The following is a 15,908-nucleotide window of genomic DNA, read 5'->3' as shown; positions in this document are numbered from 1 at the left end:
GCCACTCCTGCATTGTTTTAGCTGTATTCTTTGGGTTGTTGTCCTGTTGCAAGGTGAACCTTCACCCCAGTCTGAGGTCCTGAGCACTTTGGAGCAGGTTTTCATCAAGGATCTCTCTGTACTTTGCTCCGTTCATCTTTGCCTCGATCCTGACTAGTATCCCAGTCCATGCCGCTGAAAAACATCCCCACAGTATGATGCTGCCACAACCATGCTTCACCGTAGGGATGTGCCAGGTTTTCTCCAGATGTAACACTTGGCATTCAGGCAAAATAGTTCAATCTTGGTTTCATCAGACCAGAGAATCTTGTTTAGCAAACTCCAAGCTGGCTGTCGTGTGCCTGTCAAGTGACTTCTGTCTGGCAACTATACCATAAAGGCCTACTTGGAGTGCTGCAGAAATGTGTGTCCTTCTGGAAGGTTCTCCCATCTCTTCTAGATCTTTGTCAGAGTGACCATCGGGTTCTTCATCACCTCCCTGACCAAGTCCCTTCTCCCCCGATTGCTCAGATTGGCCGGGTGGCCAGTTCTAGGAAGAGTGTTGGTGGTTCCAAACTTCTTCCATTTACGAATGATGGAGGTCACTGTGTTCTTGGGGACCTTCAATGCTGCAGAAATGCTTTTGTACTTTTCCCCATATCTGTGCCTTGACACGATCCTGTCTCGGAGCTCAACAGACAATTCCTTCGACCTCATGACTTGGTTATTGCTCTGAAATGCACTGTCAACTGTGGGACCTTTTATAGACAGATGTGTGCCTTTCCAAATCATGTCCAATCAATTCAAGTTGTAGAAACATTTCAAGGATGATCAATGGAAACAGGATCCACCTGAGCTCAATTTCGAGTCTCATAGCAAAGGGTCTGAAAATGTATGTAAATTAGGTATTTCTGTTTTTTTATGTTTAATTAATTAGCAAACATTTCTAAAAGCCTGTTTTCGCTTTGACATTATGGCGTATTGTGTGTAGATTGCTGGGGAAATGTTTTTATTTAATCAATTTTAGAATAAGACTGTAACATCACAAAATTAGGAAAAAGTCAAGGGGTATGAATACTTTCCAAAAGCACTGTATGTTTGCATCTGTTTCTGAGGACAAGCGCTCATGTTCTCTCAGCTTCATCTAGTGAAATTAGATCATCAACCAGGGAAAAGTATGCATCGAATGCCTACGGGATTCATCACTCAAACTTTATACCTAGCTTCCTTTGTTCAGTAGAAAATGCAGAAATATTCATTACATGGTTCAGGAGTTTTCACTTGTAGCTTTTATTGATCCTGCTACGCCTGTACCAATTACTGTATTGATTCCCTTAACTGTTTTTCAAAATTCTGGCACATACAGCGCCTTGGAAAAGTACTCATCCCCCTTGGCGTTTTTCCTATTTTTCCTGCATTACAACCTGTAATTTAAATTGATTTTTATTTGGATTTCATGCAATGGACATACACAAAATAGTCCAAATTGGTGAAGTGAAATGACTTGTTTCAAAAAATTCTAAAAAGAAAAACGTAAAGTGGTGTGTGCATATGTATTCACCCCCTTTGCTATGAAGCCCCTAAATAAGATCTGGTGCAACCAATTCAGAAGTCACATAATTAGCTAAAAAAAGTCCACCTGTGTGCAGTCTAAGTGTCACCTGATCTGTCACATGATCTCAGTATATATACAGCTGTTCTGAAAGCCCCCAGAGTCTGCAACACCACTAAGCAAGGGGCATCACCAAGCAACCGGCACCATGAAGACCAAGGAGCTCTCCAAATAGGTCAGGTACAAAGTAGTGGAGAAGTACAGATCAGGGTTGGGTTATAAAAAAATAAACGAAAATTTGAACAACCCACGGAGCACCATTAAATCCATTATAAAAAATGTCACCACAACAAACCTGAAAGAATATGGTGCCACCCACCAAAACTCATGGACCAGGCAAGGAGGCCAAATATAACCCTGAAGGAGCTGCAAAGCTCCACAGCGGTGATTGGAGTATCTGTCCATAGGACAACTTTAAGCTATCAACTCCACAGAGCTGGGCTTTACAGAAGAGTGGCCAGAGAAAAGCCATTGCTTAAATAAAAAATAAGCAAAAACATTTGGTGTTCGCCAAAAGGCATGTGGGAGACTCCCCAAAGACATGGTAGAAGGTACTCTGGTCAGATGAGACAAAAATGTAGCTTTTTGTCCAGCAAGGAAAACGCTATGTCTGGCGCAAACCCAACTCCTCTCATCACCCGAGAACGCCATCCCCACAGTGAAGCATGGTGGTGGCAGCATCATGCTGTGGGGATGTTTTTCATTGGCAGGGACTGGGAAACTGGTCAGAATTGAAGGATGGCACTAAATACAGGGAAATACTTGAGGGAAACCTGTTTCAGTCTTCCAGAGATTTGAGACTGGGACGAAGGCTCACCTTCCAGCAGGACAATGACCCTAAGCATACTGCTAAAGCAACACTCGAGTGGTTTAAGGGGAAATATTTAAATGTCTTGGAATGGCCTAGTCAAAGCCCAGACCTCAATCCAATTGAGAATATGTGGTATGACTTAACGATTGCTGTACACCATCGGAACCCATCCAACTTGAAGGAGCTGAAGCTTTAACTTTGGGGGGGGTGAATAGTTATCCACACTCAAGTTTTCAGTTTTTTTTGTCTTATTTGTTGTTTGTTTACATTCCTGTTAGTGATAATTTCTCCTTCGCCAAGATAATCCATCAACCTGACAGGTGTGGCATATCAAGAAGCTGATTAAACAGCATGATCATTACACAGGTGCACCTTGTGCTGGGGACAATAAAAGGCCACTCTAAAATGTGCAGTTTTGTCACACAACACAATGTCACAGGTGTCTTAAGTTTGGAATTGAATGCTGTAGCCAGAGAATTGAATGTTAATTTCTCTACTATAAACTGAGGTAGTTTACGGTAGAGAAATTAATATTAAATTCTCTCGCAGTCCAAAAGTCAGTCCATCACCATTTTTTTCTCAGGTTTAAGTAAAATGTTAAAACTAAACATCTGCATTATGTTCACAGTAATACTCAAATTATTTTGCCACGACTGTATATAGTTTGCTTCAGGGGAAATCCTACCACAATATTGTTTGTTTTCCTTTGAGACCATGGAGTTTTTGGGTGCTCTAGATATTTTTCATAGTTTGCTTTAAGGCTTCATACATTCTTAATATAATTTGCCTACTTACCATCCTGGTATATATTGGGTGTGTGCTCAATTCAATTCAAGGCAATCACATAACTGTTATGCCTTATGGATGATGCATTGGCTATCATTTCCATCTAAATTGAGGTAAACAACATACATCATATCCCACTCTCATATTTAACCTCATCCAACAATCCTAAACATTTCCAAAACATTCCTTTATTATAAATAAAGTATTTGTATAAAAATGTGCATGCTTAAACCATGGCATTTACAGATTTCACAACTCAAGACTACAATTCAGTTAGCTGATACAGAGAAACTCATCTCGTAATGTAGTTCAGACGACATAAGACACGAATGAGAAATCTTCACAACCACAAAATACATAAAATTAGAATAACAAACTAACTAACATGGTTGATCGCAACAATTTCTATTTAAATTCTCTTTTGTTTTCCTCTTCTGTTCACCACCCTCATTTTGTCAAGTCTCTTGAATGGTTTGTTTAGTGTTTTGTCTGCGTCCAGCAGGCCCATTAGCTCTGTCTGTGAACATGAAAGCGCAGACATATTTATATTGACTGCCACGCTCTCAGTTGTTATTTGGACTCTGAGCAATATCAATGTCTCATGCTTGTTGTAACGCCCTGTCATGTGTGAATCTGACACATCCACGTCTGCATGTGGAATTCCTCAGTAATTCTCTATTCAGTGCTTCTCTCTTCAGATGGCATGATTGGTGTAGCTGACATACTTTGTTTTGGTTGATGGCACTATAAAGGCAAGAATAGAGAAGATGTTAGTTTCCTGGAGTGTAGTCCCTCTGTACTCAATTTACTGTTTCAGTCCTTCCCTTAATGCATTACCCCATAATCGAACAGTCTTGATGGAATGTTGAGGATACTATGGCTTTCCACCATCAACGTAAACTAGAACAGCTGGCAATGTGGACTAATCACTCACAATGAACTTACATTTTGAGATGTATTCATTTGTGAAATTCTCCATGGTTAGGCAAAAAGGCAACAAATTAGAAAGCAAAGCAACTCAAATCTTATTGGTCAAATACACATGGTTAGCAGATGTTAATGCAAGTGCAGAGAAATGCTTGTTCTTCTAGTTCCAACAGTGCAGTAATATCTAACAAGTAATCTAACAATTCCCCAACAACTACCTAATACACACAAATCTAAAGGGTTGAATGAGAATATGTACATAAGTAAATGGATGAGCGATGGCCGAGCGGCATAGGCAAGTTGCAGTAGATGGTATAAAATACAGTATATACATGTGATATGAGTAATGTAAGATATGTAAACACTATTAAAGTGGAATTATTTTATGTGGCATTGTATAAAGTGACTAGTGATTTATTTATTCAAGTGTCCAGTGATTGGGTCTCAATACAGTATATACATGTGATATGAGTAATGTAAGATATGTAACATTATTAAAGTGATCCATTTATTAAAGTGTCCAGTGATTGGGTCTCAGTGTAGGCAGCAGCCTCAATGAGTTAGTGATGGCTATTTAACAGTCTGATGGCCTTGAGATTGAAAAACAGCTTCTATCTCTCGGTCCCAGCTTTGATGCACCTGTACTGACCTCGCCTTCTGGATGATAGCAGTGTGAACAGGCAGTGGCTCGGGTGGTTGTTGTCCTTGAGGATCTTTTTGACATTCCTGTGACATCGGGTGCTGTAGGTGTCATGGAGGGCAGGTTGTTTGCCCCCGGTGATGTGTTGTGCAGACCGCACCACCTTCTGGAGAACCTTGCGGTTGATGTCGGTGCAGTTGCCGTACCAGGCTGTGATACAGCCCGACAGGATGCTCTCAATTGTGCATTTGTAAAAGTTTGTCAGGGTTTTGGGTGACAGGCCACATTTCTTCAGCCTCCTGAGGTTGAAGAGGCACTGTTGCGCCTTCTTCACCACACTGTGAATTTGTCTCTGATGTGTAAGCCCAGGAACTTAAAAGCTTTCCACCTTCTCCACTGCTGTCCCTTCAATGTGGATAGGGGGGTGCTCAATCTGCTGTTTCCTGAAGTCCACGATCATCTCCTTTGTTTTGTTGACTTGTTAACAAGTTTAAATATTCTACTCACGTCAGCCACTGAGAAGGAGAGGAGGGGGCCGCAGTCTTTGTTGGCGATCCGGAAATAAAAAAATAAAATAAAAAGCGGGCACAGAAGGTGTTTAGTTTTTCTGGAAGCGTAAGGTCGGTATCCATGAGGTGGCTGTTTTTGTTTTAGTCCGTGATTTCCTGTAGACCCTGCCACATACGTCTCGTGTCTGAGCCGTTGAATTGCGACTCCACCTTGTCCCTGTACCAGCATTTCACTTGTTTGATTGCCTTGCGGAGCGAATAACTACACTGTTTATATTCAGCCATTTCTCCAGACCTCTTTCCATTGTTAAATGCGGTGGATCGCGCTTTCAGTTTTACGCGAATGCCGCCACCCATCCACAGTTTCTGGTTAGGGTAGGTTTTAATGGTCACAGTGGGTACGATTTCTCCAATGCACTGATTAATAAACGCGCTCACCGAGGCAGCGTATAGGTCAATATTGTCCTCTGAGGCTGATCGGTACATATTCCAGTCCGCGTGATCAAAACAATCTTGGAGCATGGCTTCCGATTGGTCAGACCAGCGTTGAATGGTTCTTGTCACTGGTACAACCTGTTTTAATTTCTGCCTATAAGCTGAGACGAGCAAGATGGCGTCGTGGTCGGATTTGCCGAAGGGAGGGCGGGGAAGGGCTTTGTATGCATCGCGGAAGTTAGAGTAGCAGTGGTCGAGAGTATTAGCCCTACGTGTTGTGCAATCAATATGCTGATAAAATATAGGTAGCATTGTTCTCAAATTTGCTTTGTTAAAATCCCCAGCTACTATAAATACAACCTCCGGATATATAGTTTACATTTTACATAGAGTCGAGTTAAGTTCCTTGAGGGCCGTCTTGGTGTTCGCTTTAGGGGGGATGTACACAGCTGTGGCTATAACTGACAAGAATTCTCTTGGTAGGTAGAATGGCTGACATTTGATTGTAAGGAAGTCTAGGTCGGGTGAGCAGACTTGAGTTCTTGTATGTTGTTATGATTACACTAAGAGTTGTTAATCATAAAGCATACAACCCCTCCCTTCCTCGTCCCAGAGAGGTGTTTATCTCTGTCGGCGCAATGCACGGAGAAGCCCGGTGGCTAAACCGATTCCGACAAGATATCCCGAGAGAGCCATGTTTCCGTGAAACAGAGAATGTTACAATCTCTGATGTCTCTCTGGAAGGCAACCCAAGCTCGAATTTTGTCTACCTTGTTGTCAAGAGACTGGACCATTGGCGAGTAGTATACTCAGGAGCGGAGATCGATGTGCCCATTTTCAAAACCTGACCAGAAGACCGCTCCATCTGCCCCTTCTGTGTTGCCGTTGTTTTCGGTCAGCTGCTGGGATTAGATCCATTGTCCTGGGTGGTGGTCTGAAGAGAGGATCGCTTCAGAAAAGTCGTATTCCTGGTCGTAATGTTGGTAAGTTGATGTTGCTCTTATATCCAATAGTTCATCCCGGCTGTATGTAATAAGACTTAAGATTTCCTGGGGTAACAATGTAAGAAATAATACATAAAAAAAAAAAATACTGCATAGTTTCCTAAGAACGCGAAGCGAGGCAACCATCTCTGTCGGCGCCATCTCACCTCAGCGGTTCAGTGAAATGAGAACCTGACGAGATATGAATTTAAGCAAAGTTTTAGATATCAAACTGTGCAGTCAGCACAATCATGATAAGTAAACAACAGGATGTTTGCCTGTATGAAACTTCTGCTAATGGAATCTTGAAATGGCTTTGAAGTCTAAATCTGATCGATGAACAGTTATGCCTAATCTGTTCTCAGGTGTCTTTTTAAACTATCTTAGATGAGAGCATAAAAATTATTTTCTACAAGCTGATTTCAACAACGATATTTCAGATACTATAAATAGCTGAGGAACTGTGGTTGATTTTATTGTATGTAGAAAGCCTGTTGTCTGTTGTCTGTGGTTGTACCTAACATAAGCTATACCCCCCACAAAAATAAAATTATAGGTGAAAAAAATGGGGGCAGTGGTATAATATGTTACGAAGTGAGGGATCACGTCTTTAAACTCACTACTGGCATCCATGCCCTCGCAGATTTCGGTCTTCACCTCTCCATTGGGTCGCTCGGAGGCCAGCTGGGACAGCTTGCTGGACATGGTGGCGACGGTGACGATGGCCTTGAAGGTGCGCTTGCGCTTGGGAACATTCTGCTCCGGGTGGAAGATGATGATGTAGACCTTGGGCATGTAGAGCATCCCCAGAGAGACGGAGGCGCTCAGGCTGAGGGAGATGGTCAGCGTGGCTGTCTGGATGTACATCTGACGAGAGACAGATTGAGAGAGAAAGAGATAGAGAGAAAGAAGGAGAGATCAGTCAATGAGTCTGAGGTGCTTCAAAGAGAATCCTGGGGAGAGAAACATTTGTGATCCCTGACACAACAGACTCTTATAAAAAAAAAGGTTCCAAAAGGGTTATTTGGCTGTCCCCGTATACCTCTTTTTGGATCCAGGTACAACCCTTTTGGGTTCCATGTAGAATCCTCTTTGGAAAGGGCTCTAAACGGAACCTCAAAAGGTTCTACCTGGAACCAAAAATAGTTCTTCAAAGGGTTCTCCTATGGGGACAGCCAAAGAACCCTTTTAGGTTCTAGATAACACCTTTTTTTTCAAAGAGCAGCTTGAATTAATCCAATCACATTGTAACACATTACTAATTTTATTTGTATTTGGCACTTGCTTTTTTATGAGGACATAATAGTGAGGTCTTGAGCATACTGGAATCAAACTCAAAACACCAGTACACAACCTAGTTGCTGTTCACTTGTAATGCACATTGTGTTCCAACCTAGTATCACAGATTGTGAAATAAATATAATTGTGCTTATTGGAAATTCGTGACAGGCAAACAAACATTTTTTTTTTGTGTGCAGTACACGACTTTGTATTCTGTGCATTTCAATCCCAGATAAAAAGAGTAGGTTACTTAAGCCCTTATGCCAGAGGTTGGTCGGGAAGAAATGGGTGGGAATATAATGCAACCTTCTATCAACCCAAACATTGCGTATTTGAATCACGTCATGGACAACTTTAGCATTTTAGCTAATTAGCAACAACTTGCTGCTTTTTAACTACTTACCTAGCTAACCCTCACCCTAACCTAACCATTTTAATACTTAGATGTATGTTACCTAACCCTAACCGTAAAACCTAACCATAACCCCTAGTTTAGCTAACAGTAGCCACCTAGCTAGCCTAGCCTGTTGGGTCTAGGGGGCAGCATTTGCACGTCTGGATAAAAAAAATGTACCCGATTTAATCTGGTTACTAATCCTACCCAGTAACTAGAATATGCATATACTTATTATATATGGATAGAAAACACTCTAAAGTTTCCAAAACTGTTTGAATGGTGTCTGTGAGTATAACAGAACTCATTTGGCAGGCAAAACCCTGAGACATTTTCTGACAGGAAGTGGATACCTGATGTGTTGTATTGACTTTAAACCTATCCCATTGAAAAACACAGGGGTTTAGGAATATTTTGGCACTTCCTATTGCTTCCACTAGATGTCACCAGCCTTTACAAAGTGTTTTGAGTCTTCTGGAGGGAGATCTGACCGAACAAGAGCCATGGAACGGTGATGTCCCATTAGACACCTGGCGCGCTAGTTCATGTTGGGTACCCTCGTTCCAATACGTTATAAAAGAGTATGCATTCGTCCACCTTGAATATTATTCATGTTCTGGTTAAAAAAGGCCCTAATGATTTATGCTATACAACGTTTGACATGTTTGAACGAACGGAAATATATTTTTTCCCCTCGTTCATGACGAGAAGTCCGGCTGGCTTACATCATGTGCTAACGAGACGGAGATTTTTGGACATAAATGATGAGCTTTTTTGAACAAAACTACATTCGTTATGGACCTGTGATACCTGGAAGTGACATCTGATGAAGAGAATCAAAGGTAATGGATTATTTACATAGTATTTTCGATTTTAGATCTCCCCAACATGACGTCTAGTCTGTATCGCAACGCGTATTTTTCTGGGCGCAGTGCTCAGATTATTGCAAAGTGTGATTTCCCAGTAAGGTTATTTTTAAATCTGGCAAGTTGATTGCGTTCAAGAGATGTAAATCTATAATTCTTTAAATGACAATATAATATTTTACCAATGTTTTCTAATTTTAATTATTTAATTTGTGACGCTGACTTGACTGCCGGTTATTGGAGGGAAACGATTTCCTCAACATCAATGCCATAGTAAAACGCTGTTTTTGGATATAAAAATGAACTTGATAGAACTAAAAATGCATGCATTGTCTAACATAATGTCCTAGGAGTGTCATCTGATGGAGATTGTAAAAGCTTAGTGCATCATTTTAGCTGGTTTTATGGTTTTGGTGACCCTGTCTTTGACTTGACAAAACATTACACACAACTCTTGTAAATGTACTGTCCTAACATACTCTAAATTTATGCTTTCGCCGTAAAACCTTTTTGAAATCGTAAAACGTGGTTAGATTAAGGAGATGTTTATCTTTCAAATGGTGTAACATAGTTGTATTTTTGAAAAATTTGAATTTTGACATTTATTTGGATTCAAATTTGCCGCTCTTGAAATGCACCTGCTGTTGATGGAGTGCACCACGGGTGGCACGCTAGCGTCCCACCTAGCCCCAAGAGGCTAGCTAACATTAGCCACTTAGCTAACATATCTAAAATTAGCTACAACAAATTGGAATTTGTGAAATGTACATGAATACGTTATGAAGAATGAAAATCGTGTAATACATACGAAGTGCATTTTGAAGAAAATAGTGTAATACACACAAAAAAGTGTGCCTGTCACAAATTTCCAATAAGTAATTTCTGTCTATTTCACAATAATCTGTGATAGTGTGTTCACATGGAACATTCAAACTTGCAGTACACTATTCAGGTTTCTTATAACCACTTAAATCAAACCCATCCAACCACTGACAACCCAGGTGAGGTACCCCGACCGCATGTACACAATTCTACTCTTCTCCCACCTGTTGAACTTAACCAGGCATTACAAGCTCATGTTTCATTTACTTATTTCCAATGTTACAGTACACCCCCAAGAGGCTGAGAGAAAATAACCGCTGATGCGAGCACATCTGCACACATGCCAAACACTCCGGCTCCTGCTTAGACACCACCTGAGTAGTCATAGCAACAGCATTTAGAAAATTCAACACAACTAATGGCACTCTCATTGTGCAGTAAACTGACAGTGAGAATTCTCAGAGGGTATTTGCTCAGCCATATCTGTACATTTAGTGTGGTAGAGAATGAAGAGGAACTGGCAACAGGTGGCACATCTCGCTTGAGTCTGAACATCTCCACAGTGGAAGCCATTCCATCACACATCAAGGTATCATTCTGAAAATGTATGGTAGACATTCAAGCATAAAGTCATTGAGAGGGCCTCTAGACAAACATCTAGGAATTATTTATATTGTGAGAACAAAGCTTATATTACACTCTCTGTCGGGCGTAGATTTTAAGATCAGCCATATTGGTGCACAAACATGAAGCCACTTACATAGGTGATATTATTATCCTGTGGCTAAAACCCCTTAAGGTTATCTTAAAGGCCCAGTGCAGTCAAAAACACAATTTACCTCTGTTGTATTTATCTTTCCACACTATGAGGTTGGAATAACACTGAAATTGTGAAAATGATAATGCCCTTTTAGTGTAAGAGTTGTTTGAAAAGACTGCCTGAAATGTCAGGCTTTTCTTTGTGGGATGTAGTTTCTAAATTAGTTAAAGAGAGTTTCAATAAGACCAATAAGAAAGAGAGTTCCAAACCTCTCTGCCAATAACAGCTAGATTTCAGTTTCCCCCACCTCACTCAGAACATTTCAATTGAAATAATCAAAGTAAGGTACTTCATTGTTACCCAGAAATGATTTGATATTGAGATAGATACAACTGCATTGGACCTTTAAGTTAATATTTTGACTGCAGAGTGTTTTCCAGTGGGTCTCCAGTTGGGGCTGGTGGCAAGTCCTTGTTAAAACCTGTTCAGCAGCTTGTTTAGATCTATAATAAGAGTGATGGGGTCGGCTTCAAAAGGCAAGAACTGAGGAACAATCACCTTCAGTTTTAGGTCAGCCAGAATTCTGGGGCATGAAACTCAGTGACATTTATCACCTGAACGATTCCCGAAATGTTCCATACACACATAAAGCTTATTTCTCTAAAAGTTTGTGCACAAATTTGTTTACATCCCTCTTTGTGAGCATTTATCCTTTTCCAAGATAATTAATCTACTTGAAAGGTGTGGCATATCAAGATTAAGTAACGTCCACCACAGCTGTTGAATATTCATTTCTCTACCATAAGCCGCCTTCAATGACATTTCAGAGAATTTGGCAGTACGTCCAACCAGTTTCACAACCACAGACCACGTGTACCCACTCCAGCCCAGGACCTCAACATTCTGCTTTTTCACCTGCAGGATCGTCTGATACCAGCCACCCGGACAGCTGATGAAACTCTGGGTTTGCACCACTGAAGAATTTCAGAAACAGTCTCAGGGAAGCTCATCTGCGTGCTCGTCTTCCTGACCAGGGTCTTGGCCTGACTGCAGTTCGGCGTCATAACCGTTTTTATTGGGCAAATGTTCACCTTCAATGGCACACTGGAGAAGTGTGCTCTTCACGGATGAATCCGGGTTTCAACTGTACCAGGCAGATGGCAGACAGCATGTACGGCATCATGTGGGTGAGCAGTTTGCTGATGTTAACATTGTGAACAGAGTGCCCAATGGTGATGGTGGGGTTATGGTATGGGCAGGCATAAGCTAGGGACAATGAACAAAATTGTATTTTATCGATGGCAATTTTAATGCACAGAGATACCATGACGAGCTCCTGAAGCCCACTGTCGTGCCATTCATCCGCTGGCATCACCACATGTTTCAGCATGATAATGCACAGCCCCATATTGCAAGGATCTGTAGACAATTCCTGGAAGCTGAAAATGTTCCATTTCTTCCCTGGCCTGCATACTCATCAGACATGTCACACATTGAGCATGTTTGGGATGCTCTGGATCGACGTGTACGACAGCATGTTCCAGGTCCTGACAATATCCAGCAACTTCGCACAGCCATTGAAGAGGAGTGGGACAACATTCCACAGGCCACAATCAACAGCTGATTCAACTCTATGGAAAGGAGATGTGTTTTGCTGCATGAGGTAAATGGTGGTCACACCAGATACTGACAGGTTTTCTGACCCACGCTTCTTCCTTTTATTTAGGTATCTGTGACCAACAGATGCATATTTGTATTCCAAGTCATGTGAAATCCATAGATAAGGGCCTAGTTTATTTATTTCAAATGGCTGATTTACTTATGAACTGTAACTAAGTAAAATCTTTGAAATTGTTGAATGTTGCGTTTATATTTATGTTCAGTTTGGTATGAGGATGAGATTTGCTTTGTCATTACACTAGACATAAGTTTTCTGCTCTAAAAAAACATTATGTTTTATAACTTCCCTATCGTAATCTATCTATACCTCTTAAATTCCAAAGACCAGTTAAAAAAAACACGAAAAACCACAACCATCTTTAACTCCATGCCAACTCATATGAAAAAAAGTACATTTAAAATATATTTTTAGATAATTAAGATGTGAAATATTTAAAAAATATATATATTTTATTTTATACATTTTAAATACATTCTAACATATATTACGGAATATATTGAAATTGTATTATAAAATAGATATAAAATATATATGACTAAATATGTACATTTCCTCAGAAAATATATTTAATTCATTTTGAACAAAATAAATCAATATATTTGGTGATTATATTTATAATATGTATTTTGAAATGTTTTGTAAAATATACTGCTCAAAAAAATAAAGGGAACACTTAAACAACACATCCTAGATCTGAATGAAAGAAATCATCTTATTAAATACTTTTTTCTTTACATAGTTGAATGTGCTGACAACAAAATCACACAAAAATAATCAATGGAAATCCAATTTATCAACCCATGGAGGTCTGGATTTGGAGTCACACTCAAAATTAAAGTGGAAAACCACACTACAGGCTGATCCAACTTTGATGTAATGTCCTTAAAACAAGTCAAAATGTTGCTCAGTAGTGTGTGTGGCCTCCACGTGCCTGTATGACCTCCCTACAACGCCTGGGCATGCTCCTGATGAGGTGGCAGATGGTCTCCTGAGGGATCTCCTCCCAGACCTGGACTAAAGCATCCGCCAACTCCTGGACAGTCTGTGGTGCAACGTGGCGTTGGTGGATGGAGCGAGACATGATGTCCCAGATGTGCTCAATTGGATTCAGGTCTGGGGAACGGGCGGGCCAGTCCATAGCATCAATGCCTTCCTCTTGCAGGAACTGCTGACACACTCCAGCCACATGAGGTCTAGCATTGTCTTGCATTAGGAGGAACCCAGGGCCAACCGCACCAGCATGTGGTCTCACAAGGGGTCTGAGGATCTCATCTCGGTACCTAATGGCAGTCAGGCTACCTCTGGCGAGCACATGGAGGGCTGTGTGGCCCCCCAAAGAAATGCCACCCCACACCATGACTGACCCACCGCCAAACCGGTCATGCTGGAGGATGTTGCAGGCAGCAGAATGTTCTCCACGGCGTCTCCAGACTCTGTCACGTCTGTCACATGTGCTCAATGTGAACCTGCTTTCATCTGTGAAGAGCACAGGGCGCCAGTGGCGAATTTGCCAATCTTGGTGTTCTCTGGCAAATGCCAAACGTCCTGCACGGTGTTGGGCTGTAAGCACAACCCCCAACTGTGGACGTCGGGCCCTCATACCACCCTCATGGAGTCTGTTTCTGACCATTTGAGCAGACACATGCACATTTGTGGCCTGCTGGAGGTCATTTTGCAGGGCTCTGGCAGTGCTTCTCCTGCTCCTCCTTGCACAAAGGCGGAGGTAGCGGTCCTGCTGCTGGGTTGTTGCCCTCCTACGGCCTCCTCCACGTCTCCTGATGTACTGGCCTGTCTCCTGGTAGCGCCTCCGTGCTCTGGACACAACGCTGACAGACACAGCAAACCTTCTTGCCACAGCTCGCATTGATGTGCCATCCTGGATGAGCTGCACTACCTGAGCCACTTGTGTCGGTTGTAGACTCCGTCTCATGCTACCACTAGAGTGAAAGCACCGCCAGCATTCAAAAGTGACCAAAACATCAGCCAGGAAGCATAGGAACTGAGAAGTGGTCTGTGGTCCCCACCTGCAGAACCACTCCTTTATTGGGGGTGTCTTGCTAATTGCCTATAATTTCCACCTGTTCTGCAGGTGGTGACCACAGACCACTTCTCAGTTCCTATGCTTCCTGGCTGATGTTTTGGTCACTTTTGAATGCTGGCGGTGCTTTCACTCTAGTGGTAGCATGAGACGGAGTCTACAACCCACACAAGTGGCTCAGGTAGTGCAGCTCATCCAGGATGGCACATCAGTGCGAGCTGTGGCAAGAAGGTTTGCTGTGTCTGTCAGCGTTGTGTCCAGAGCACGGAGGCGATACCAGGAGACAGGCCAGTACATCAGGAGACGTTGGGGAGGCCGTAGGAGGGCAACAACCCAGCAGCAGGACCGCTACCTCCGCCTTTGTGCAAGGAGGAGCAGGAGAAGCACTGCCAGAGCCCTGCAAAATGACCTCCAGCAGGCCACAAATGTGCATGTGTCTGCTCAAACGGTCAGAAACAGACTCCATGAGGGTGGTATGAGGGCCCGACGTCCACAGGTGGGGGTTGTGCTTACAGCCCAACACCGTGCAGGACGTTTGGCATTTGCCAGAGAACACCAAGATTGGCAAATTCGCCACTGGCGCCCTGTGCTCTTCACAGATGAAAGCAGGTTCATACTGAGCACATGTGACAGACGTGACAGAGTCTGGAGACGCCGTGGAGAACATTCTGCTGCCTGCAACATCCTCCAGCATGACCGGTTTGGCGGTGGGTCAGTCATGGTGTGGGGTGGCATTTCTTTGGGAGGCCGCACAGCCCTCCATGTGCTCGCCAGAGGTAGCCTGACTGCCATTAGGTACCGAGATGAGATCCTCAGACCCCTTGTGAGACCATATGCTGGTGCGGTTGGCCCTGGGTTCCTCCTAATGCAAGACAATGATAGACCTCATGTGGCTGGAGTGTGTCAGCAGTTCCTGCAAGAGGAAGGCATTGATGCTATGGACTGGCCCGCCCGTTCCCCAGACCTGAATCTAATTGAGCACATCTGGGACATCATGTCTCGCTCCATCCACCAACGCCACGTTGCACCACAGACTGTCCAGGAGTTGGCGGATGCTTTAGTCCAGGTCTGGGAGGAGATCCCTCAGGAGACCATCTGCCACCTCATCAGGAGCATGCCCAGGTGTTGTAGGGAGGTTATACAGGCACGTGGAGGCCACACACACTACTGAGCCTCATTTTCACTTGTTTTAAGTACATTACATCAAAGTTGGATCAGCCTGTAGTGTGGTTTTCCACTTTAATTTTGAGTGTGACTCCAAATCCAGACCTCCATGGGTTGATAAATTGGATTTCCATTGATTATTTTTGTGTGATTTTGTTGTCAGCACATTCAACTATGTAAAGAAAAAAGTGTTTAATAAGATTATTTCATTCATTCAGAT

The 15,908-nt window shown here is 42.5% G+C and overlaps 1 protein-coding gene across 1 annotated transcript in view; it reads right to left on the bottom strand.

Annotated features, from left to right (window-relative positions):
- Positions 1-3,356: 3,356 nt before the first annotated feature.
- Positions 3,357-15,908, bottom strand: part of LOC106561032 (metabotropic glutamate receptor 8) — a 264,607-nt gene continuing 252,055 nt past the window's right edge. The window contains exons 10-11 of the mRNA XM_014124591.1: positions 7,303-7,549; positions 3,357-3,932 (exon numbers count right to left, since the gene is read on the bottom strand). Of these exons, the coding sequence (XP_013980066.1) occupies positions 3,883-3,932; positions 7,303-7,549 (297 nt within the window). The 3' untranslated portion in view covers positions 3,357-3,882. The remainder of the gene's footprint in view (positions 3,933-7,302; positions 7,550-15,908) is intronic.

Source organism: Salmo salar, chromosome 10 (genome assembly GCF_965601325.2).
Source record: "Salmo salar chromosome 10, fSalSal1, whole genome shotgun sequence".
Taxonomy (NCBI): Eukaryota; Metazoa; Chordata; class Actinopteri; order Salmoniformes; family Salmonidae; genus Salmo; species Salmo salar.
The sequence above is the reverse complement of the archived record's forward strand: the minus strand, read 5'-3'. Positions and strand labels throughout refer to the sequence as shown.